Here is a 25,126-nt window from a genome sequence, read left to right on the forward strand (position 1 = left end):
TTAAAACTAATTATGCCCCCTGTTGTAACTTTTTACGATATTAAAAGATTTTGAAGGGTAAAGTGAAATTTTGAAAGAATAAAAATTAGATATAAATCAAAAAGAGAAATAACACTCTTGATCATTTTAATAAATCTATTTTCTCATAATCAATTCAACTATATTTTAAAAATTAAATATCTATGATTTTATAAATAATGGATACTTATTTAATTTTTACCAATAAAAGTTTATTATAAAAAAATTTTATTGAAAATTAAAATTTTAAAAATTTGTAACATACAAATATAACTGAGTGGAAATTTTTCAAAGGAGTGACATGAGCGATTCCAAATCCACAAATCCACATAAATTTTTGAAGGTTTAAGATCGAAATTCTAAAAATAATTTTAGAACTGGAGCCAAGTGAAAGTTTTGTGGCTGAAAATTAATTTTATAATATATCGGCTTAAGTAAAATTTTGGTGATGAAATTGGAAATTATTAAAATACAAAGCGGACGAACAGATACTCTCTCTTTGTATATATACTCCATTATTTACTTCATAATTTTATTTCTAATTAATTTGAATTAGATATAAATTTTGCTACAATGTACTTTCTTAATTCGAAAGGTATTTTCTTTAGCATCCGTTGCTCATTTAAAGCTACCCAAAAGATAGATCATAGAATGTCAAAACGTTAACTGATCATCATTGCAAATAATATGTCGTTTGATAAATATAAAATAAAATTAATATGATACGTCTTTTGAAACATTTAAAAACTTAAATGCGTCCTTTAGGAAAATTCGGAAATACATTCCTCTAATTCTCGAAGCTGCAAGCTTGAGTTGGAGAGACTGCATGCTTTTCTCCATTCATCTAATTCCTCTCTTTCTCTGATATCTTTTCATTGGAATTATCTATTTAGATTTTACTCTCTTGGTTGTTAGATTTTATAGTGCGGTTACCAAATGCGTGGTGAGCTTTGGTGTATGTTAAGTGTCGTAATGTAATGTTTGTATAAATATGGCTGTGCCAAGAGACTCGGTGAGCTGTCTGGATCTTTATATTCATTCAGATATTAATATATACTGTTCAATAAAACTCGAGCAAAAGTGAAAAGAGTCATTTTATACATCTTATTTTGATTTTTTTAATCAAAAAAATATCTCATCCTTATATAAAATGGCACAATTATGATTCCACCTAAATCATAATTTTTTCATTTAAATCGATATATAATATCAGTTATAATTTTGTAACTACTATAATATATAAAATAAAATAAAATTGTAAGGATTCAAATAATATTTTTAATCTAAAACTTAATCGTTGCTAGTTCAATTCCTTAATTAATTGTAGATATCTGAATAAATTTTGATTTTATATATTGTATATCTCATAGTTAAATCTAAATTAAAAGTTATGACTTAGTAATGATTTAATATAATAATTATGAAAGCATAACCATTATAACAGTATAAAATTATAAAATCGTAATTATTATAATTATATGATATTTTAATTATAATAATTATAAAATCATTACTACTAATGCTATCATCGGGCTTAAGAGTGTAGCTCGAGGGTTTCCATCATCAGGGCTTATCTGTATATTTTTATTAATATTTTTTCTTTAAAATAAATATATAAAATATAAATTAGAATATTAAATGTAAAAAAAATGAATACTCATTTCACGATGAATATTAAATACTTAAACGGGATAATTTCACGATGAATAACGGTTGATGAGAAGCATACTCATTTTCAAGCCCCACAAGAAAATGGAAAGAAAAAAAAATGAGAGAGAGAGAGAGAATGAATTACAATATATATATTCACATGGTTGTCCATGGATCCACCTCCTCCATTTGTCGTCTTCGTTTCTCCTTCAGATCAAGCATCGACACGTCTCCAGCGTAGGATGCCGGAGCAATTCCCGTCCTGCTTCGGTGCTTGCTACTCCGGTGCGGCCTCTCCGTCGGAGGATGCCGGACCCAACCTGACAACATCGATCTACGAGACTCGTCTCGGCGTCGCCGCCCTCACCTGGTCCCGCGCCCTCCTCGGCCTCACGCTTGCAGCCGACCTCTGCCTCTCTGACCCGGACGAAGAGGACTCGGAGTCTCTTCGGTTCCGCGTCCGACCTTGGTTCCTTTGGAATCAGCGCGGTTCGCGGCGATTCAGCCTGATCAATGATCGCTCCTCGCGTCGCTGCGTGGACTTCACGTGGGATCTCTCGCACGCGAGGTTTTGCACAGGCAGCGGCGCCAGTTCCGAGCCCGCCTCTAGGTTTTTCGTCGCTATCTCGGTTGACAGTGAGATGCTACTCGTCGCCGGCGACCTGATCGAGGAAGCGTACAAGAAGAGCAGGGCCAGGAGGCCGCCAACGGCAGCTCTTTTATCCATCCCCACTGCTCCCTACCTCAAGGAGGGAACACGTCGGGCTGGGGGGTCCCGGCGGCCGTAGGTCATACCGCACAGTGGCTCGACTTGGCGGCAGAGACCGGGAGATCTCCATCGATCTGGGAGTCAAGGAGAAGGATTGGGAGGAGGGTATGGCGGTGTCCATCGACGGAAAGATGATTCTCCACGTACGGCGCCTCCGCTGGAAATTCCGCGGCACAGAAAAGGTGGAGGTAGAGGGCGGCGGTTGGATCCAGGTGTCATGGGACCTTTACGGCTGGCTCTTCCAAACCAAGAACGACTCAGCCACCTCCAGCGGCTCCTCCTCCCCGTTGGCTGAGAACCAGCGCGCAATGTTCATTTTCCGCCTCGAGGAAGATCAAACTCGGAATCCAGACGTCGGGGTGCATTCCGGGAATAAAGAGACGACCTTGAGGAATCTACAGGGGAAGACGACGAACGAATGCAGTGAGAGTAGCAGCAATTATGGCGGGCCCGGAACGGTAAGAATGAGACAGAGGAGGAACAATAGGAGCAGAAGCCTTTTGCAAAAGACCACCTCTTCGTCGTCGTCGACCTCGTCTGCCTCGTCGGCGAGCAGTTCGACGGTATTGGAGTGGGCGAGCCAGGAGGAGGAGGAGTTGCAGAGGCAGGACGGATTCTCCCTGCTGGTCTACATCTGGAAGAACTCGATATCCTGATTCCTAGTTAATTACCATCGCATCGGCTTCTTCCTCTGATCGCTTCGTAATTTTCTTTTTCCAAATCCATTCAATTTCCGCGTTGATTGCGGTTCTGTTTCGTATATCCTTGAATTTAATTTTGAGATCTCCAGCCGATTCATTGTAAATGTGCAGTGCTGCCATTATCTATGTTTTCTTGGACTTTTCTCAGGGTTTTAACGTGCAATATCATCATATAATAAAGTAGTGGACACATATATATGTTCCACAATTTATCTCTGACCTTTATTTTGTTTATTTGTGAATCGTTCAGCAGGTGATAATCATTATGTATTCATCATAAATTTTTTAAAGAGACTATAGATATATTGGCCGGGAAGGTTCATGTGACAGCTTTGAATCATTCTTTCCTTTTCTTTTTGGAAAAAAAAAACTCTTTCTCTATTGATTATCCTATATCAAACCAAAGCATGGTCGCAGCGATTGAGAACGGAGACCCAGCTGTCGAGGCAATATACATACGGATCGTTTTCAGTGGATAAATATGTAGATAACGTGTATTGACCAAGTTGATGTTGATCTACCTTGCAAAACTGCTTGCCATTAATTTGATATTTTGAATTATTAACTTCTCTAAGTTTAAGCTGGATTGTTAATTGTTTCACGTAATTACTGAACAAAGTAGATTAAAAAAAAGAGATAGAGAAGTAAGGGTGGATGACAGTGACGACTACAAAACCAGTGTGAGGACAATCATATTCATCCACGTCGCCCATATATCTCACCCTTTCAGCAGCTAGCAAGTGTACCCAACGTAGGGAAGGCACAGTGTAAGCTTTGCGAGGTCACTGTGTGGCACTGCACGTAGTACTCCCGCGTGACACGAGAGGGGAGAGTTATGGGACAGAGCATGTGAGGCGTGAGCAGTGTTTTTTGTTGGGTAGCGCCATGAACAACGTGGAGAGACTGATAGGTTATAGCCCACAGTTTTGTGCATTTGGTGGGCGTCGTCGCTTGGCGATCGAGACTGGAAGAGGCATATGCATGCATGCATGTTCTCCGGCCGTTTCTTCTCCAGCGGCACTTGCTGCCGTCCTGCAACTGCAGTATGCGATATGTATTTATGAACAATCATGCAACAGCGAGATCGACCGGGTCAAGCCTTATAATCCCGTTTGGTGCGATATCAAGGATGACATGATTTCAAATTTTCTCTGGCGTGCATGATTAATATAATGTTAATTAGGGAGTCTTTTGTCACAATTTTTTTATTATAATTATAAACTAGTTAACCCGGTTAATTGAGAGAGTAGTTGGCATTCAACCGCTAGATATCGCTGAGATGTAGAGCTAGGCGTAACAAATCAGATTGCAGAAGCCCGGGCAAGCGGTGGTTGAGAAAGCAGGAGATCACAGACAAAAAGCAGACTTTGATTCACGTGCAGCGAAGAGTAGAGGAAGCTGACTGCAAAGCCCCACCTCGTTTTCCCATCTCGCACGAACCAAACTTGCTGAGAGCTCCTTAATTAATTTGAGATATATCAAAAAGTACTAAGTAAGACCGTAAAATAAGTTAGATCGAATCAAATTTTATAGTATTCAGATTTATTTAATAAGATAATCGAGTAAGTCAAAAGAGTCGGACATATATAACCGAGGGAAGCCTTGCGACCAAGTCAGTCCGTCAGCTTGAGTGGCTAGGGATAATTGTGTGGAGGAATAGAAAGGCTGATTCAGGAGTGATTGAAGGATTATATATAATTCGAGATTTGCTTCGCGAGTGAGGTTGGTTGGTTGGCTCAGGTGCTGCTTCCCAACTAAGGTTGGCGAATCAGCTCGAGTATTGCTTCCCGAGTGAGGTTAACGGGTAGACTTGAGTGCTACTTCCCGAGGGAGGTTGGCAGGTCAGGGCGAGTGTTGCTTCCTGAGTGAGGTTGCCAAGTAGTCGGCTTAGGTACTACTTTTCCAGAGTGAGGTTGGCGGGTCGGGTGAGGCTTGCCTCAAACCAAACCTGATCTAAGTTTGATCATCTTGGCTCTCTTTGACTTGATTGATAGCTCAACTTAATTTCTAACCAATATGGTAGTGTCACATGTAAGCTACCTATCCCGTCACATTAACTTTATTATTATTTTTGATAATCGGGTATCTAGTTGATTAATCTCGGAATAGATGATGATCTTACTCCACATTTCGTTCATCAAGTAAATCTAATGCTCAGTTTACTTGGTAGAATGGATGGAGAAAGGAAATGAATTCATAGGGAAAATAAATCCCTAGGGGAGGAGAAAGGAAGGTAAATAAAATCCATCCGTTTGTGATGTTTGTTTACCTTGCGCAAGGAAAGAAAATCAAATACATCGGTATTTTCCAAAATACCCCCATCTTCTTCTTCCTCATCAGATCGAAGCCGACGTCGCAACTCCTGGAAAGATTGCACGTGTATAATTCGCACGGCCGGCGCTCCTGTGCGTTCCTCAGATCGAAGCCAGTGTCGCAACTCCTGGGAAGATTGCACACGTATAATTCGCACGGCCGGCGCTCCTATGCGTTCGCCTCCTCGGCGACCGCCGCACCAGAGTCTTCTTCAGCCTTCGCCTCCGCTGCTGCGTCAACGGCAGCGCCCAGATCCTGCTTTTTCTCCTCATCCCCATCGACTGCAAGGGCGGCCTCCTTGGCTCGGGCAGGAAGAGGCGAAAGGGGATGGCGACGGTGGGAAAACAGGAGGCGGCGTGGAAGCAGAGAGAAGAAGAGAACGTCGGGCGAAGGCAGCGGAAGCGAGAGCCCGGAACAGAGAGAGGGAATAGAGAGAGACAGAGGATATTTATGTCTTTTTTATTTCCATCCTTTGCTTTCCGCCCAATTTGGAAGGAATCAATTTTGGCAGAAAACTCATCAGCAGATGGATTGGTTTTCTTTCCTCTCATAAAAATTTTAAAAAGTAAACAATGGATGCATGCATGCAAAGGAAAACTTTCCTCAGTTTTCCTTTCCGCACCTCCAAGTAAACTGGGCCTAAGAGACATGATCGCTCCTGACGTAACGACTCCGGATCCGCATCATTAATAGTTCAATTATCGTAGATATGTCTTATATAAAAATTGAATCTTAATTATTTAAGAGTTCACCTTATCTCCAATCACTATACTAAATCCCGAGGGCAAACCCTATTTGATTATTTGGTAGGAATTAGTGGTCGTTGACACAACGCCCATAGTCCTTTTAATCCGGAGATGAAGGGAACCAGGCGACGAGGAGACTTCATTTAAAGCTTCACCCTCTCAAAAAGCCAAACTATTTAATTATTTTTCACAAATCAAGTCGTGAGTAACTCTACCTTGGAGTCTTCTTTTCAAGAGTTTGGAAGTCGTTTGATTAATGTTTAAACAGGGTGAGAGAAAGTTTATAACTAAAGGGACAAAGAGTTAGGGGAAAGTAAAGTATTTATATATTTTTTTTATTTGAAAGGGATGAAAGATTTATTAAGTTATTTTGTTTGGAAGGAAAGGAAGGGGAATGAAAGTTAAATATATAAAGGTAAAATAAACAACTTATTCTTGTTTGGGATGAAAGACTTATTAAATTATCTTGTTTGGTAAAAATATTCTCACTTTAAAAAAAAATAACATAGATAGAGGACGGATAAAAAATTATAAAATTTAGTTAATATTGTACGTAGAAGTTGAGATGTAGAAGGTAAAATAAATAACATATGCTCTTTAGATAAATCTCTGTCCTTAAAAGAGAAAATAATAAGATTAGAATTATTTGTCTTTGTCCTCTTAAATTTTATCCTTTAAGAGATTTGCGGCGAGGATCTGACGTCGATATCATGGAGTGTGAGCAGATGAACATTGGACAATGATGGTACGCATTGTGTGAGGAGCGAGTGAGCGACGGTGCAAAAATAAAATACCTAAATATATAAGTTAATTTAAAAATTAATATTTTAAAATAAGAATAAAATTAGAATAAACTATTTTTGAATTTTGCCCCTTTTTACCTCTTAAATCAAAGTGTAAAAAATTGTAGTGATTTATAAATATACAAGGGTAAAACTTACGTTTTTCTTCCTTTCTCCTTCTTAATTCATTTCATCTTAAATAAGGATTAAAATTCTCCTTTTTTTTCTTATTTAACCTTCTGTCCTGTTTCCTCGTCTCCTCCTAAGTAAAGCGTAAAAGATGCAAGAGTCATCCTAAAGTTACTGGGAGTGGAGTGGTACGTAGCACCATAACCATTCAATTAATATGGAACCGTCATAATTGAATTAACTAAAACTTTGACCTTTAATGCCGCCACAATTGTTCTTCTTTGACAATGAACTACCTTCCTAGGAAAACTGAATTAGACTCCTACCATCTGTTTAATTTTGAGCAGAGGGATGGCAAGACATTCCCCCTGAAATTGCAGCTGCGAGCGCAGTTCTAAAATTTGGATCTTTTGTCAACATCGAGGCCATTTGTTCGACCTGCAGGACTGGCCGTCGGAACTCCGGCAACGTCGACTCTATCAGCCTGCTGAACTTCCCATCATCTCGCCAAAATCCCTGCTGCGTCAGATCGAGTGTGATCGTCGGGCATGAAGAGCTGATAGAAACGTAGTATGGCAGTGATCCACTCTGCACCGAACCGACTCCTTGTGAGAACTGACCATGCTCGTGCTCACCTTCATATGTTGCTACCAAAATAGATTGATCTTCTGCAGCTCTCTGCACCTAATCCAACCACGAATCACAATTAGGCACTAAAATAGAAGAGCTAGAGTTTTTTTTTGAATCTTGTTTACCTTTTTCTTTACAGGACATGTAGGTGCAAATGAGCACCTGTAATAGGCTCTTGGAGATGGATTGTCTCTCGTTATCTTCTGCCCATATTTTCTCCATCGATACTCATCCTTCACCACCTTATCAACAACAGCAAACCAATTCAAAAGAGAGAATCAACGAGAGAAAAACAGAATTTATCAGATTTGCTTTGGAACTCACCAGGCTCGAATCTGATGGATCAGTTTGCACATAGACTTTGGAGATCTTTGGTTTGGGATCTTCCCTCAATCTCTTGAACAAGCAATCTTCACTCGGATCGCCACCAATTTGGTTAAAACTGTCAATCTCCGGGGTCCGGCTCTTCCTCTTCTGGGAAGGAGATATTGCTGTTACCAGATCAAAGAACTGACTACAGAGAGCAGTGTAGTTAGCCTGCATGATGCTGACCATCTCAGTGAGCATTTTATTCTCCTTGCTTATTTGATTCAACTTGGCTCTGGCTATGCCAACCTTTGATTTCAATGCGAGGTAATAATCAAACTCCAAAGTAATGCATGCATGCTCCAAAAAGAACATAAGAATTAATACTTGTATTATCAACCAACTCACCTCGTGTTTATTTGCTGAAACAATTTGTTCATCAGTACCCTTTGGGAGAGTTTCCATCTACGAGGAATGTTAGGATGTAAGGAGCACAAGAGTGTTCCTTGTAGACGAACGTATATATATATAAGGTGAAGAGTTTGTAGCAGAGTGAAGACGAAACAAGTCAGGGAATTAAAATATATAATATGAGGTTAATTATATTCCAATCTCGTTGAAAACTAAGGAATGATGAAGTCTTCTTTCTGCTTAGTTAAACAAGTCTAGTACTGACGGTTTAAGAAGAGATTGAATTATCGAATTGGCTGAAGACTTTGGCAGTCCGTCAAGATCGAGGAGGAGGGCTTTACTACAGTGAGAATGGAAGAAGTTGGAGTGCCATCTCAGGCACTGAGTGAGTGGTCTAAAAAAATGTTGTATTTCTTCGTTGGGTCCGCCAACCGAAAAGATTGACTAAGAAACGCAATAAATCTTAGCTAATGTCAAGGTCAAAATTTGCTTTGTCTTTTAGACTTTGCAGGTCAACAAATGGGAGTGCGTCTCACGCACTCAAATAAAATCAGAAATAAGAAACATTTGTGAAAGAATTAATTTTGTTTCTATCTTCTTGATCAAAGATAGTTACGGAGTTTGTTGGGTTCTAAGTCAAGTATCTTGTTTTGCTTTCCAAGTTCTTAGAAAGAGCTCTGTGGATTCGCAACCCACTTAATCGGTGATTTTTCAATCACCCGATTTATTTTTTCCTAAAAATTTTAAATTAAAATTAGTGGGAGGTCATTTGTCATGGTCAAAGTCAAGTCCAAAATTTTTGTGCGATGAACAGTTGAGGGAAAAAGAGATGTATGTCATCGACCTGTTGATCATTTTAACCTTTTGATCCCCTAAACCTTTCGATCTTCATCTGCAACGGAGAGGGTAATATTAATTGGTAATGGACAAAACCAATTAATAATGGAAATATTCATCTGCCACGGCAGGCAGAACGTTGGCTACACACAGTGGCAACAATCAGAAAGCAAAAACTGAACACATCTCAATGAATTGACATACGAATGGTGTCACAATTGAGAGGCAGGAGGAATCGGTTAAGGCAATCACACATTCTTGCAAATAACTGTTACTGCTAGGAATGACCTACAAGCCTGAGATTAGGAGGCAACAAAGCATGTTGATTTCTGATAGAAGGGCTTGAAAGAAAACTGAAATCTCAAGGTCAGATGGGATTAATTAATGCAGAGTTCAAGTGCAGTAACTGGAATATAATTACTAAACTCTAGCATAATTTTAAAAACGATTGTCTTATTACTCTAGATTGGGTTAAGGTGCATTAAGGAATGTGGAAAGAGTGATTACTCACTTAAATTTAATCATGCTTTATTCATATTTGTAATTGTGTGATTTGTAAAATTAGAGATAAGAAAATCATACGATATTGTGTGGAACACCTCAACATTTTAAATATGTGCCAAAATAAACTTTAAAAATTGTACAATATTAATTTATTTATAGAACAGATAACTACTTGAAGAGTACTACTGCTCGTTGGTAGCAACAGCAGGATGCTGTGTTATGAAGAAGGCAGGAAATTTATTTGAGATAAAGTTCGATCGGTTGAGTAAGCAGAGAAGTAGCTTCACTTGGCGGCAATGGAGACTCTGCAACCAACCAACGCTCGGCCACCTACACGGTTAGGTGTGTGAATGAGACTCGAGCCAAAGACTCACCACCACCCTCGAAATCACACCTTGCATGCATGCCTACAAAAGCCCAACTCCTTCCTTCCCAATTCATCCATCCATCCCTCTCACTCCCCAAACCCAACTCCACCAATGGAGGCGAGCGCCGGACTCGTCGCCGGATCCCACAACCGCAACGAGCTCGTCCTCATTCGCGGGCACGAAGAGGTAGGGAGATCGATCGCGCAACACTTTGGCGACCCATGTCTTAATTAGCTCGCTGTGTAAACTTCATTTTTGATGGTTTTGCAAATTTTGTGGTCGATGATGGTGCAGCCGAAGCCGTTGAAGGCGCTCAATGGTCAGGTGTGTGAGATATGCGGCGACGAGATCGGGTTGACCGTCGACGGGGATCTATTTGTGGCCTGCAACGAGTGCGGGTTCCCCGTTTGCCGGCCGTGCTACGAGTATGAGCGACGGGAAGGAACTCAACTTTGCCCACAGTGCAAGACCCGCTACAAGAGGTTAAAAGGTTAGATCATCTGCTTTCAATTACTTCATAAATTGCAATATTCTTGAAAGCTGACTGACTATCTCGACATGTTATGAAGGGAGCCCAAGAGTGGAGGGAGATGAAGATGAAGAAGATGTGGACGACATCGAACACGAATTCAAAATGGAAGAAGAGCAAAGCAAGAAGCAGCAGCAACCTCTGCTAAACAAGCACATCACTGAGGCGATGCTCTATGGGAAAATGAGCTATGGCAGAGGACCTGAAGACGAAGAAAACAATACTCAGTTCCCTCCCATCATAACCAGCTCGCTCTCTCGTCCGGTAAGCTAAAACTTTTTCTTTATAATTCTAACTACTGACATCTAAATGTGATTTGATATGCAAACTCAGGTGAGCGGGGAGTTCCCCATAACAAATGCTAGTAACCAAGGAGACTTCTCATCGACGCTGCACAAGCGTATCCATCCATATCCAGTGTCTGAGCCAGGTACACGAGCGAGTGATTGCAAAAGGAGTTTGAAAGGCCTTAATAAGTACACGAATTAACACTTACGTAAGTGGCTGATGAGCAGGGAGTGCAAGGTGGGATGAGAAGAAAGAAGGTGGGTGGAAAGAAAGAATGGAAGAGTGGAAATCGAAACAGAACTTGCTTGGAGGTGATCCAGATGAAGTTGATCCTGACATTGCCCTGTATGCCCTCCTACTGGCTTTCCTTTAATTTGTTTGTTGGTTCTATGTTTTTTTTCTTCTGAAATTTCTAGCACGATCATTGTCTTGATGCAGAATGGACGAAGCGAGACAACCATTGTCAAGGAAGGTGGCAATAGCTTCGAGCAAGATCAACCCCTACCGCATGGTGATCGTTCTCCGTCTCGTTGTTCTAGCATTCTTTCTCCGGTACCGGATCCTTCACCCGGTGGAAGATGCGATCGGGCTCTGGTTAACCTCGATCATATGCGAGATCTGGTTTGCTGTCTCTTGGATCCTCGATCAATTCCCTAAATGGTTCCCCATCGACCGCGAGACTTATCTCGATCGCCTCTCCCTCAGGTGCACGCACGAGTCCAAATTTCTTCATCGAACACCTTGCAGCTAGCGTTACTTAATTGCCACTTTGGCCAATTGCAGATACGAGAGGGAAGGGGAGCCGTCGATGTTATCGCCCGTGGACATCTTCGTGAGCACAGTGGATCCGTTGAAGGAGCCTCCACTGGTCACCGCCAACACTGTGCTCTCCATCTTGGCTGTTGACTACCCGGTGGACAAGGTGTCTTGTTATGTGTCGGACGATGGAGCTTCGATGCTCACATTTGAGTCGCTCTCGGAGACAGCCGAGTTCGCGAGGAAATGGGTTCCCTTCTGCAAGAAGTTCAACATCGAGCCTCGAGCTCCGGAGATGTACTTCTCGCAGAAAGTGGACTACCTCAAGGACAAAGTCCAGCCCACCTTTGTCAAGGAGCGCCGAGTCATGAAGGTGCACATTTAATCAGTACAAATTTCTTCCCTCTGCGATCACCACGCAATTCAATCTTAGACAGAGGTGAAATTTTTGGGCAGAGGGAGTACGAAGAGTTCAAAGTTCGGATCAACGCGCTGGTGGCAAAAGCCATGAAAGTCCCTACTGAAGGCTGGATCATGCAAGATGGTACGCCATGGCCGGGCAACAACACGCGGGATCACCCTGGTATGATCCAGGTCTTCTTGGGACACAGCGGAGGCCATGACACCGAGGGCAATGAGCTCCCTCGCCTGGTCTACGTCTCTCGAGAGAAGAGACCGGGGTTTCAACATCACAAGAAGGCCGGCGCCATGAATGCTCTGGTACATCGATCACGCTCACTGTTTCAAGATTTGGATCGCAAATACACACTTCCTTCTTTGATGTTGCTTACTAATTACAAACCTGCAAATTAAACTGGCAGATTCGCGTGTCCGCAGTTCTAACGAATGCCCCATTTATGCTCAACTTGGATTGTGACCACTACATCAACAACAGCAAGGCCGTGAGAGAGTCCATGTGTTTCTTGATGGATCCTCAGATTGGCAAAAGAGTGTGTTTTGTCCAATTTCCGCAAAGATTCGACGGCATCGATAGGCACGATCGATATGCGAACAGAAACACAGTCTTCTTTGATGTACGTACGGTTCAACAATCTTGCACCACGGATCCTTGTTTCCTCCTATAATCAACGAGTAGCTAATGATTGTTTGTTTTTTGTTTTGCATCTCCAGATCAACATGAAAGGTTTAGATGGAATCCAAGGGCCAGTGTACGTGGGGACAGGATGCGTCTTTAGGAGACAAGCTCTCTACGGCTACAACCCCCCGAAAGGACCCAAACGCCCCAAAATGGTGACCTGCGACTGCTGCCCCTGCTTCGGCCGTCGCAAGAAACTCAAGTACTCCAAAAGTAGCGGAGCAAATGAGTCGACTGCAGTCGATGGAGGTGATCTATTGCTTGGACATTTGCAGTTTTAATCGCTAGCTAGCTAACCACTAGTAATTAACTTTGATCTTAGGACTGGACGACGACAAGGAGCTGTTAATGTCGCAGATGAACTTTGAGAAGAGATTTGGGCAATCCGCAGCATTTGTCACGTCGACACTGATGGAGGAAGGTGGAGTGCCTCCCTCGTCCAGCCCAGAAGCCTTGCTCAAAGAAGCCATTCATGTCATCAGCTGCGGCTACGAAGACAAGACCGATTGGGGACTAGAGGTAATTAATTAATTATTGAACAAGAATCTTGCAGCAGGAGGTGGATTGTGAATTGTGGTCTGGTGCAGATTGGCTGGATCTATGGGTCGATCACGGAGGACATCTTGACAGGGTTCAAGATGCACTGCCGCGGCTGGCGGTCAATCTACTGCATGCCGAAGCTGGCGGCCTTCAAAGGTTCAGCTCCGATCAACCTCTCGGATCGGCTGAACCAGGTGCTGCGGTGGGCGCTTGGGTCGGTGGAGATTTTCTTCAGCCGCCACAGCCCAGTGTTGTATGGCTACAAGAACGGCCACCTCAAGTGGCTGGAGCGGTTCGCCTACGTCAACACCACCATCTACCCCTTCACCTCCCTCGCCCTCTTGGCTTACTGCACCCTCCCCGCCGTCTGCCTCCTCACCGACAAGTTCATAATGCCGACGGTAGGTGTATCATTTGAGGAAGTTGCATGGCTGGATTCGATGATGCATGATTTATTGAACTGCCGGCTGTGCAGATTAGCACATTCGCCAGCCTCTTCTTCATCGCGCTCTTCATATCCATCTTCGCGACGGGCATCCTGGAGCTGCGGTGGAGCGGGGTCAGCATCGAGGAGTGGTGGAGGAACGAGCAGTTCTGGGTCATCGGTGGAATCTCCGCCCACCTCTTCGCCGTCATCCAAGGGCTGCTCAAGGTGCTCGGCGGGATCGACACCAACTTCACCGTCACGTCCAAGGCGACGGACGACGAGGAGTTCGGGGAGCTGTACGAGTTCAAATGGACGACCCTGCTCATCCCGCCCACCACCGTGCTCATCATCAACATCATCGGCGTCGTGGCCGGCATCTCCGACGCCATCAACAACGGGTACCAGTCGTGGGGCCCGCTCTTCGGGAAGCTCTTCTTCTCCTTCTGGGTGATCCTCCACCTCTACCCCTTCCTCAAGGGGCTGATGGGACGGCAGAACAGGACGCCCACCATTGTGGTGATTTGGTCGGTGCTATTGGCTTCCATCTTCTCGCTGCTGTGGGTGAGGATCGACCCCTTCGTCATCAAGACCATGGGACCTGATACCAGACAGTGTGGAATCAACTGTTAATTAAGCTGCTACGTCTCTTGAAAAACAAAAAAAAAAAAATTAAAAGGGAGAAAAATTGCTGGTGTTTGCTAAGCGGGAGCTGTAAGTGGATTTTGTATTGAATATGACTTCAGATCAATTCCAATATTTGATGTGATTCAATTGTTGTGAAGAATTAATTAATCAGTTTTTTGTTTTTTACCTTTACTTTTTTGTTGTTGCTTTAGCTTGAATTAAAAGAAAAAGCCTCATTGCTTCGATTGAAATCAAAGGGAAATTTCACAAAGAAATTAATTATCACATTTTGTTGCTTCTTCTAATTTAGATTACTGTGATTAAGTGAGGCCACTGTATCTGGGTTTTCTAGAAAATATAAAATTAATCAACAAAAAGAATTAAGATTACTTGCATTATATTGATCAGTTCTTTATGTTAAAAATAAAAAATTACATAGTAAAATTAAATTAAGGTCGAGGATGGATAAGGAGAATAATTGAATAAATGAAATTTTCTAGTATTTTGTTGATAAACAAACCCACTAACTCTTCAATATTAACTATTGATTGATCATCCCGCTAACTCAACTATATATCATTACTTCAAAAACATTAAATTTCATGTACTTTGTGAATTGCGATCACACGAAGAACTGCTTCTCTCCTGGTTCCTTAATTGTAAAATAATTTTGTGTACTTATTTTAAAGTATGATCTTATGTGTATAGCTAGATTTGCTTGAGTCTTTTCCTTATAAATCTTGCAATCTGTTCATCCATGATTTGCATAGAACAAACCATATCATATGTAAAGCCATGAACTTTGCCATATGCTCCATCTTGAAAACTAATTTTATTTTAAGTTTATATATTTTAGTCCTTAGACTCACTCACTACACAAAAAATCACGATTAGCGATCAAATTTTCGATCGCTAATTCGATTAACGACCGATAAAACAAATCATAAAAAAATTGATCGTAATTCAATTTAGCGACCGAATTTCAATTCGGTCGCTAATTAGCGATCGATTTTGGAGTTCGATCGCTAATTAACGATCGATTTTGGAGTTCGGTCGCTAAAATTAACGACCGATTTCTAATTCAGTTGCTAATATTAGCGATCGAATTCCAGTTCGATCGCTAAGATTAGCGATCGAATTCTAGTTCAGGATTCGACCGCACACTTTTCCACATCCTCTTTTCTGCCATCTTCCTGATGACGATGCCGAGAGACTTCCTTGTGACTCCGATGGGATTACTCCCTCCTCCGACGGGATTACTCCCTCAGGCTCATTCTACATCCTCAAGATTACTCCCTCGGACTCCTCCTACACCCATTCTTATGAAGCTTGCATAGTCATATTTTGCTCAGGTTCTGAAGCTAGTAGAGTCATATTTTGCTCAGGTAATCTCTTGTGTACTGTCGTTCTGCTGCGTCTGTCGGTGCGGTCGTCTCGTGAGGCCACTATCGTAGCCGACGGAGTGGTTGCCTCACTAATTTAGTCACTAAGTAGGGACCGATTTTCACGTTATGTCGCTAAATTTATCGACTGAATTGGAATTTCATCGCTAACTTTAGCGACCGAATTGGAATTCGATCGTTAATTTTAGCGATGGAATTTTAATTCGGTCGCTATATTTAACGACGAAAATTCAATTCGATCGTTAATTCCGTCGTTGATATTTTAAAAAATTTATCAAGATCCCATAATTATATTTACATACAATCAATATTAAAGTTCTTTATCATACAATCTATATTTACAATCCACATTTAAAATACATATCACAAATTTATCTAAATGATAAAAAAAATTTAATTTCTTATTAAAATACAAACTTGTTCATACAATAATAATCTCTTAAATGAAAAGATTAAACAAAAAACTGATCAGTACTTCTTTTGGGATTCAGTCGCACACTTTTCCACATAATCTTTGTTGTCGCCGTCTTGATATGACGATGCCGAGAGACTTCCTTGCGACTTCGATGGGATTACTCCCTCCGGCTCATCCTACATCCTCAGGATTACTCCCTTCGACTCCTCTTACACCCTCACTTATGAAGTTTGCAGAGTCATATTTTGCTCAGGTTCTCAAGCTAGCTGAGTCATATTTTGCTCAGGTAATCTCTTGCGTATCGTCGTTCCGCTACGTTCGTTGGCACGGTCGCCTCGCGAGGTCACTATCGCAGCCGACGAAGTGGTTGCCTCTATCAAATTAGAATTCCATCGCTAAATTTAGCGACCAAAATCATATTCGGCCGCGAAATTTAGCTACCGAATTTCAATTCGGTCAGTAAGTAGCGATAGATTTTCACGTTCCATCGCTAACTTTAGTGACCGAATTGGAATTCGATCGTTAATTTTAGTGACGGAATTTTAATTTGGTTGCTATATTAGTGACGAAAATCCAATTCGGTCGTTAATTCCGTCGTTAATATTTTAAAAAATTTATCAAGATCCCATGATTATATTTACATACAATCAATATTAAAGTTCTTTCTCATACAATCTATATTTATAATCCACATTTAAAATACATATCACAAATTTATTTAAATGATAAAAAAAATTAATTTCTTATTAAAAGACAAACTTGTTCATACAGGAATAATCTTTGAAATGAAAAGATTAGACAAAAAATTGATTAATTTTTTAAGGATTCGATTGGATACTTTTCCACATCCTCTTTTCTGCCGCTGTCCTGATGACAATGCCGAGAGACTTCCTTGCGACTCCGACGGGATTACTCCCTTCGACTCATCCTACATCCTTAGGATTACTCCCTCCTACTCCTCCTACACCCTCTCTTATGAAGCTTGTAGAGTCAAATTTTGCTTAGGTTCTGAAGCTAGCTGAGTCATATTTTGCTTAGGTAATCTCTTACGTATCGTTGTTCCACTGCGTTCGTCGGAGCGGTCGCCTCGCGAGGCCACTACCGTAGCCGACGAAGTGGTTACCTCGATCGAATTGGAATTCCATCGCTAAATTTAGCGATCGAAATCATATTCGATCGCTAAATTTAGCGACCAAATTGAAATTCAGTCGATAAGTAGCGATCGATTTTCACATTTTGTTGCTAACTTTAGTGACTGAATTAGAAGTTCCGTCGCTAACTTTAGCGATCGAATTGGAATTTGATCGTTAATTTTAGCTATAAAATTTTAATTTGGTTGCTATATTTAGCGAAGGAATTCGTCATAATTCAATTTAGTGATCGAATTCCAATTCGATCGCTAATTTTAATAATCAAACTACAAAATCGATCGTTAATTAGCGATCAAAGTTAAAAATTGATCGCTAAAACAGTGATCGATTATAATTTGATCATTAAATCCGTCGCTATTTGTGGTTATTTTTGTACTGACTTTAGGTTTCTTGATAGGTAAACACTTCAGATTTTTCTCCTTTCAAGGACTTTCTTTTGTAACCTGACATTTTACTTAAGACAAATTAACCGTATCAGCATGTCCTATTTTGGTCTAAGGGACATAGCCGAGGCATTAAAAAGAGCTTTCAGTTAATGCCCATGGCGAAGGAGCCAAGGCTCCAATTTCCTTAGTTATCATCTCTTATGTTCTTGTTGAGATTGCCTTGCAGAGGAGTCACCAAACACCTGACTGATATGTTGACGACTGAGGGGTACGGTATAGGAGAAGAAGATAGCGGGCCCTACAGTCCCAATGAACTTTGAGCTAGTGCAAGAAAAAGAAGAGAGTAAGGACGGAGGCTAGAGGTGCCTTGGCTCAACCGCTCTAACACTCAAGTTAGTCACCTGCCCAGAGAAAAGAGGAGAACACTGGCAAGTAGAGGATGTTAATTGAGTGCATAGGATGATCACCCGTACATGCATTTGCGAGCAAGAGTTATATAGATTTACAAGAGAGAAATGTCATGTCATAATTAAGGAGAATGTCCCTGAGTGAAGATTCTATCAGAGGGGATGCCCCATCCAAGCAAGGAAAGCATCTCTTCACTGTCGTAGTAGCGAAAAGTTATAACATTCATATTAATACGACATCATACTGCTCCATTACGCCGCATTAAAGGAATAAATCATTTTGTCGAATGATTGCCTGTGTCTTTCTGGTGGTGGCTTGCCTAGCTATTTAGGAGAAATAATTAGAGCGAAGTCGGTTGAGCGTCTAAGTGGGGAGCTGAGGGAGTGGAGCATGGTCAACAAAGGGAGCTCGAGCCCTAGTCGGGGTCAACTGGAATCAGACCTTGAAAGAGGCCAGGTGTGAGATCCCGAGTTGATCCTAACGCCGAATCGAATGTTTGACCCTGACCTGAGTTGTCTTCCGAGTCGGGCTCGGGCGCTCAAGTTGAGCAGCATATTGAGCTGGGGGGTCGAGCCGGGGCGTAGAGGCTAACGTCGAGTCGGGCGGGGGAGCCCGAGCTGGTGCAATTTTGAGCTGAACCATTTGCCGAATAGTTATTGGACCCTCACCGAGGTCGTTCTCCGATTTGGGGTGTCCGCCTGACCTGGATGAACACTGAGTCAAGGTTGCCGAAACTGGGACGTAGGACCAAGCCAGTAGGCTTTGAGAGCATGTCTCTGGTCGGATATGTCATCTGACGTACGTGTCATCGAGTTAGACCCAATCTCGATCCTTTTGGACCTGGTGATACCGACTTGACCCTTTTGGACCTGATGATACCGACCCATAACATCTTAATTAGCTGCAAGTCGAGTAATTCTATTTGATACCATTGCTCGTTAGAGATAAAGAGATGTGATCTGCCAAAAGCCTAGCCCACTTAACCGCATCAATCCTTAATTTACTTTTCATTAACCCTGAAACAAAAATGCTTTCCTATATATATCCTCTTCTTTCTTTCACAAGTGGTTAGGTTACGTTCTTGGGAAGGTTGTGTCAATGAACCTATGCAAGCTACTTGTTCCCTAGCATAAAGAAGGATGAGATCAAAGAAAACCAAGGAAACTAAGCCAAAAATGTAGGGAAGATCGATATGTAAGGTATTATATAATCAATGATTATTTTTAGCTAAGAACTTAAGTCCTTTAATTTTCTTTCAAGTCTACTTCTTATATCCCTTACAACTAAGTCTCTCTTTCAAGGATTATTAGGATGGGAGTACTTTTATTTATACCCTTTTATTCACAAATAAATTCTACAATATTGTAGTATATGCATATATATTTTAAAGAAACTTTTTTTACTTGTTCTTTAAATCCTTAGGTGCTGCCAAATAATTATGTCAGTGTCACCAAGTTAATTATCATCACTAATTAATGATTATCAAGGTAAAGAAAATTTAGATTGGATTTTTTTAATTTTAAATTAATGGCACCATGATAATTATAATTAAGTGAAACGTGGATAACCATTTGTTAGCAGTATTATATTAGCATTGGCGGCACTTAATAACATTTTGGTGGTTTATGGACACCATAAGGATCATTTAATGCTACCTAGATAATCATTTGGTAACTTCAATTTTAAGTTTTTTAATTATGAATTGGTAACACTTCTATTCATATTTGATGACATGTTAATAATTATTCGGTGATAGATAAATATTTAAGTAGCATCAAGGATTTTATATATGTATATATAAAATAAAAATAAATGTAAATTATACATCTAATTAATATATTGATGAGTAAAAGCCATGCCAGTCTAAATCCACATACTCAAATTCATATAAGATGATCAAATATTTGATTGGCTTGATTCTATAGAAATTTTTTTATTGACTAGTAAGATAAATTCGAAACATATAAAGTGGTCTAGATGTTCTTATTTATACCACTCATATCTCACCATTTGCGCTATAACAAACAAAGGAAAGTTGAAGATGCTAACGAATGATCTTCAATGTGTTAATTAATCCTTGTGCATGCATGCTGAAACAATTACAAGATCGATAATTAACAATTTACAACCTGTTCTTCCATATCACATCTCCATTCTTGTTATAAATGACATTTATATATTATACGTAAAATCTCAACAACGTACATCCACATCCATTTTATACTCTCTTTTTCTTCGTATTAACTATTTAATCAGCATCGATTTATAGCTCGATCCCTACAACTGTTCATACCTTAGAACACAATCAAGTTGTGCTGCTGGATATTCGAGAGCCAACGATGCTGAATCTGAAGGATATCCCATCGTCGATTCGTCGACGATTAATTCATTAGAAGTAGGCCAAAAATTATTGGAAAGAATCTCCTTTTCACTGCCATACAATTCAAGCTGATCATTCTCCAAGAGCTGATGCCCTACGACAGAAGGATCATAGTTGTCGAAGACCAAGTTTTGTAGATCCACTTGAATGCCTCCTTGAGTTATGGAACCGATATCGAAGTTGGAGCTCGAGTTCTCCATGCTCGAAGATGAAGGAAACCCTAATAAATCTTCTCGTGTAATATTTGCATTCATCAACTTGGTACTTAGCTCCCCTTTCGCGGAAGTCGAATTACCCTGTGGAATCGGGTTCACAGCATTAACAGTACTGAAGTGATTTGTTGACAAAGCTTGATGAGTTTGGGAAACCCTAGGATGGTGCTTGGGCCACAGCGCAGGGCTGTTGTAGAAGGAGAAGGGATTAACGACATTAGGGCTGTAGAGTCCTTGAAGCTGCATATGGAGTTGCATTCTCTCACGAGCCGATGCGCTCAGGGTTTGGTTCACGTTCTTCAGCTCCACGCCGTTAGCTTCCTCGTTCGATTGGTTAGTGTGGGGGCGGCGCGGCTGCTCTCTTCGCTTGCCAAGTAGCTTCTTCTTGAGCCTGGTGTTCCAGTAGTTCTTGATGTCATTGTCCGTTCTGCCAGGCAACTGGGCGGCAATTATTGACCACCTAAGATACATGGATCCATACAGATGAATTAGTTGATAATTAACTTGATGGAAGATAGAAGCTGATAATTTAAGACTAATTAAACCAGAGAAATTAAAAAGCTACAGATTGGATATTAATTAATTAACCTGCTCCCTATGCTTATGTAGAGGCTGCATATGATTTGATCTTCTTCTTCTGTGAAGCCACCGTGCTTGATGTTTGGCCTTAAATAATTCAGCCATCTCAGCCTGCAGCTTTTGCCACACCTCTTCAACCCTGTGGATTTATAAAAATTCACACATATACATATAGTTAAATTAATTGATAATTGGTATCTGAAGTTCTAGTTCATGAGGATTAAATATGATCTGTATCTCCTGTATTGTTTTTGTTAAAATCAGTAAGGTTTTGCTTCTGTTATGTATATATACATACCTTTAATCAATAGATGGATATATAACCAAGAGTTGGATACGGAGATTTAGCGAAAATACCAAGGAGAATTTAGGTATTGATCATTTAATGGATACTAACCGATCTTTTGAGGCAGTGCAATCCAGTTTCCTCCGGTTCCATGCTCTTCAATGAATGCCTTGAGCTTGGCGTCCTCCTCAGCTGACCATGGCCCTTTCTTCACAATTGCCTTGTCACAGCATGGAGCTCTCCCCATCTGATCCCTTCTCTCCTTCTCTCTCTCTCTCCTGCTCTCTCTCTCTCTCTCCTTCTTTACAAGACAGTAGAAAAGTGATGGATTCTGATGTGTGAGCTAGCGTGGGATGGAGAAGAACCCAAGAAGGTGAGGCCAAGCTTTATAGAAGAGAGAGATGAGATGTGATGCTTCCTGTAAACTGATTAGGGTTCTTTTACTTATTAATTAGTCACTAGTCCTTTCAACCTAAAATATTATAATCTCTAGTTGGATTTTTCATATCTTCTCAGATGGACAAAGTCCACCATGCCAATTAATTTTAATATGTAAATTATATATATATTAACTAGAAAAACTAGCAATGAATCAACAGTACAAGTTAAGTGTGAGAACGAGTATGAAACTCTCGTTTTTACTACATATTGGGATTTGGCAAGAGGCTGCAGACTTTTAATGCGAATTAAGGATAATTAGGATTGCTTGATGATTAAACACAAATTAAGAGGAAGTCTTTTTCACGTCCAAGGTCTTGTTCGACTTAAAATGAAGAAAAAAAAAAAAATTATAGGTAGAAATCAAATCAATAAGTACTAGTTATATATATCAGCATACTCAAGGAAGTTACGTACGCTATATTTGGGTTTGTCTATCTCAAACTTAATTTAAAACATCAAATTTTCTCTTTCCATCTTCAATTTTTTTTTTAAAAAAAATCATATGTTTGAAAATATTTTTGAATGGAAGTCTTAGCGTAAGTGCATAACAGTAAAATTGTTACCATGTGATCTTATGATCATGAGTTTGAATCGTGAAAATAACCTCTTGTAATGCATGATAAAATTATGTACAATAGATTCGACATGATCCAATCCTTCCTTGGGATGTCATATTAACAGGAATTGCATATGTTTGAAAATATATTTGTGACTCGTATCTATAAACAAGTAAAGACCTAAATTGAAAACTAAGTCAATAAGAGGCCTAAAAGGATTAGTTCATCGTTCTACGAAGGTTGGTCAAGTCGGTAACCGCGGGTTACCGGTTGAGTCAGTCAAGGAGGACATGCCAAGTGGGTTAGGCCAATTAGGTAGACTGGGTCAAGCGAGTTGGGCGAACTAATCAAGTAAAGCAAGTTGGGTGAGTCGATTAAGTACTCGATTAGACTAGTCAAATATATTGATAGGTCAATTCTGATGAACCAATTAAGCCAAGTGAGTTAGATGAGACAAGCAATTTAGACAAGATAGAACTCTAGTCGAGCCGAAAAGGCTCAACAAGTGGACACTTTGAACAATAATTAGTAAAGGTGATTAGATTGAATGGATCAAAGTATAGTTGGTTCAAGTCAAACTGTCAAAAGGAATGCTAATTCGGTGGTTAAAATGAATTGAATGTGCTAAATAAACTGAGGAGACGACCAATATTAAGGCCCAAATATAATCTATAGATATATCTCTATTAAAATATAATCTATAGATATATCTCTTTACTTGTTTCATCTCTACTTTAACAAGTGAAAAATATAATCTAAATAAAAGATCTAATTATTTATCCATCAGCCCTAGCTAATCTATTTTTTTCCCTTTGAGTAAACTATATATATATCCCTTAGCTTTGTTTCCTTATGAAATTAAAGAAACGGATGCTCAATTTTTTTATAGAGTAGTTACATTTATTTTTCAATCCTAAATCCACTTAACAGTTTCAAAATATTAATTATCAAGAGGGAATAAGGGATAGTGAGCAAGAGACAAGGCGGAATTGGGATTGCCAAAGCTTCCATTTTAGATTAAGAAAAGAACAAGAATAATTTACGAGAATTTAAACCATCTACTACTCAACCTTTGTGTCCTAATGATAGAGTTAACTATGAAGATTTAAAATTAAGTAATGAAGAAAAAGCAGGAAATATGGATGATCTTTCCCTTGTCCTTGCCTTGTAGTTGGAATCATCAGCAAATTAAAAAGACCCTTGTTAATTAACATTTTAAATTTTAAATCCAATCAAGGGAAAGAGGGAGAGGATGAGGAGATAAGCACAAGGAAGAAAAAGGGGGAGGAAAAGAAGGGGGAAAGCATTGGGAATCAGCATGGACGTCATTGGAATTTAGCACCGAGAATGTTGATGGGGTTCCATTTCCTGCTACCGTATAAACTGCATACTTCCACCTCCTTGTGATTAAATTTAAAGACTCTCAAAAGAATCGTCATAATTGACTAATAATTAGGGCGATGAATAGGGTTGACGATCGATGTGCCGAAATTAAACATATATTGGTCAATGGAAGGAGATCAGACGAACCTACGTGTCAACCCAGAAACAACAAGCCATTTCTTCCTTCGCCTTGAAGCACCGTGTGGCATTGTCAAACGCCTGCGTAATCAGGACTACTGTAGAACTCCTTCCATCAAGTGACATCATTTTTTTGTCTGTCCCAACTCGATTTCTTAATTATTGATTTTGCCCCTCAGCAACAAAGAAAGATCAGCAGACAATTGCTTTTGACCTTGTGGACTTTTCTTGAAGATTTTTCCCTCTTTCCCATTGTTTATATGGGAAATTTTGATTTACTATAAGTCAATTCAAAGTGTCACTAGGAAGGAATTATCCTCTCGTTCTTAATTATTAAGAGTTACATTCCAATTATGACTTGTTGGTAATAAAAGATTAATTAAAGAGAGTGCTACAGCACCAAACTCATCTCGCCGACTAATACTGTTGATAATTTGTTCAAGTTCTTGTTAGGCAAATGATCAAACTGATGATACATGTAATTATACAGCATCTAATGATGAATGTTTTGTTATGTAAAAAGGAATTGAAGAAGTGTTTGCAAAGAAAAAAAATGAAATTCCCAACCGGAGGCTGTTTAAAACTATATATCTAAGAACTCACAAATATAATAGTTTGGACAAGAAAATTGATGATGTGAAAGGAGAAAGACATCAAAAAATTACCCATAAATTAGAGATAAGGATAAAAGACTCTTGATAAGATCATCGATCGTATACGAGGGCACATAGGGTATGCAACACACACATTCATCTATGAATCTATGATAAAAGGACATTCATATCTCAGAGAAATCTAATGGACTTTGATTGCATACTGCTGGTGAAGAAGGTTTAAATCTCAAGAAAGCGACCATGCAGTTGGAGAGTGTAATTGGTATATAAATCTTGGTGAGCTAATTAACATTTTGACCTACTAGTACTACTTTTTCAATGATATTTTGAATGATACATTAGTTTTCCA

The 25,126-nt window shown here is 40.1% G+C and overlaps 3 protein-coding genes and 1 pseudogene across 3 annotated transcripts; 2 read left to right on the plus strand and 2 right to left on the minus strand.

The window, feature by feature from the left end:
- Positions 1–1,734: 1,734 nt before the first annotated feature.
- LOC141842205 (uncharacterized) lies at positions 1,735–3,357 on the plus strand (annotated as a pseudogene).
- Positions 3,358–7,428: 4,071 nt separating this feature from the next.
- LOC141841753 (putative WRKY transcription factor 40) lies at positions 7,429–8,509 on the minus strand. The gene is made up of 4 exons (XM_074729952.1): positions 8,453–8,509; positions 8,063–8,353; positions 7,864–7,980; positions 7,429–7,792 (listed from the first exon to the last, which is right to left on the minus strand). The coding sequence occupies exons 1-4, from the start codon at positions 8,507–8,509 to the stop codon at positions 7,442–7,444; spliced, it is 816 nt and encodes a 271-aa protein (XP_074586053.1). The 3' UTR covers positions 7,429–7,441.
- Positions 8,510–10,253: 1,744 nt separating this feature from the next.
- LOC141840703 (cellulose synthase A catalytic subunit 9 [UDP-forming]) lies at positions 10,254–14,506 on the plus strand. Its single transcript, XM_074728761.1, has 13 exons — positions 10,254–10,350; positions 10,459–10,654; positions 10,734–10,957; positions 11,027–11,123; positions 11,209–11,326; positions 11,420–11,686; positions 11,765–12,110; positions 12,194–12,457; positions 12,559–12,771; positions 12,869–13,082; positions 13,156–13,352; positions 13,421–13,774; positions 13,849–14,506. Exons 1-13 carry the CDS (start codon positions 10,276–10,278, stop codon positions 14,428–14,430), a joined length of 3,147 nt encoding a protein of 1,048 aa, XP_074584862.1. The 5' UTR covers positions 10,254–10,275; the 3' UTR covers positions 14,431–14,506.
- A 5,893-nt stretch (positions 14,507–20,399) lies between these two features.
- On the minus strand, positions 20,400–21,891 carry LOC141840774 (transcription factor MYB36-like). Its single transcript, XM_074728837.1, has 3 exons — positions 21,756–21,891; positions 21,368–21,497; positions 20,400–21,239 (listed from the first exon to the last, which is right to left on the minus strand). The coding sequence occupies exons 1-3, from the start codon at positions 21,889–21,891 to the stop codon at positions 20,465–20,467; spliced, it is 1,041 nt and encodes a 346-aa protein (XP_074584938.1). The 3' UTR covers positions 20,400–20,464.
- Positions 21,892–25,126: the final 3,235 nt, after the last annotated feature.

The sequence above is a fragment of the Curcuma longa genome, chromosome 11, assembly GCF_044706935.1.
Source record: "Curcuma longa cultivar G26 ecotype Majalengka, Jawa Barat chromosome 11, ITB_CL_G26_1.1, whole genome shotgun sequence".
Lineage (NCBI taxonomy): Eukaryota > Viridiplantae > Streptophyta > Magnoliopsida > Zingiberales > Zingiberaceae > Curcuma > Curcuma longa.

Excerpts from the sequence above, each read along its gene's own strand:
- LOC141841753 (XM_074729952.1), bottom strand. The coding sequence starts at position 8,509 with ATGGAAACTCTCCCAAAGGGTACTGATGAACAAATTGTTTCAGCAAAT. Across the intron at positions 8,354-8,452 it reads TTTCAGCAAATAAACACGAG|GTTGGCATAGCCAGAGCCAA; the intron begins GTGAGTTGGTTG and ends TTGAAATCAAAG. Across the intron at positions 7,981-8,062 it reads ATCCATCAGATTCGAGCCTG|GTGGTGAAGGATGAGTATCG; the intron begins GTGAGTTCCAAA and ends GTTGTTGATAAG.
- LOC141840774 (XM_074728837.1), bottom strand. The coding sequence starts at position 21,891 with ATGGGGAGAGCTCCATGCTGTGACAAGGCAATTGTGAAGAAAGGGCCA. Across the intron at positions 21,498-21,755 it reads TGCACTGCCTCAAAAGATCG|GGTTGAAGAGGTGTGGCAAA; the intron begins GTTAGTATCCAT and ends ATAAATCCACAG. Across the intron at positions 21,240-21,367 it reads TACATAAGCATAGGGAGCAG|GTGGTCAATAATTGCCGCCC; the intron begins GTTAATTAATTA and ends CATGTATCTTAG.
- LOC141840703 (XM_074728761.1), top strand. The coding sequence starts at position 10,276 with ATGGAGGCGAGCGCCGGACTCGTCGCCGGATCCCACAACCGCAACGAG. Across the intron at positions 10,655-10,733 it reads CCGCTACAAGAGGTTAAAAG|GGAGCCCAAGAGTGGAGGGA; the intron begins GTTAGATCATCT and ends CATGTTATGAAG. Across the intron at positions 10,958-11,026 it reads CCAGCTCGCTCTCTCGTCCG|GTGAGCGGGGAGTTCCCCAT; the intron begins GTAAGCTAAAAC and ends ATGCAAACTCAG.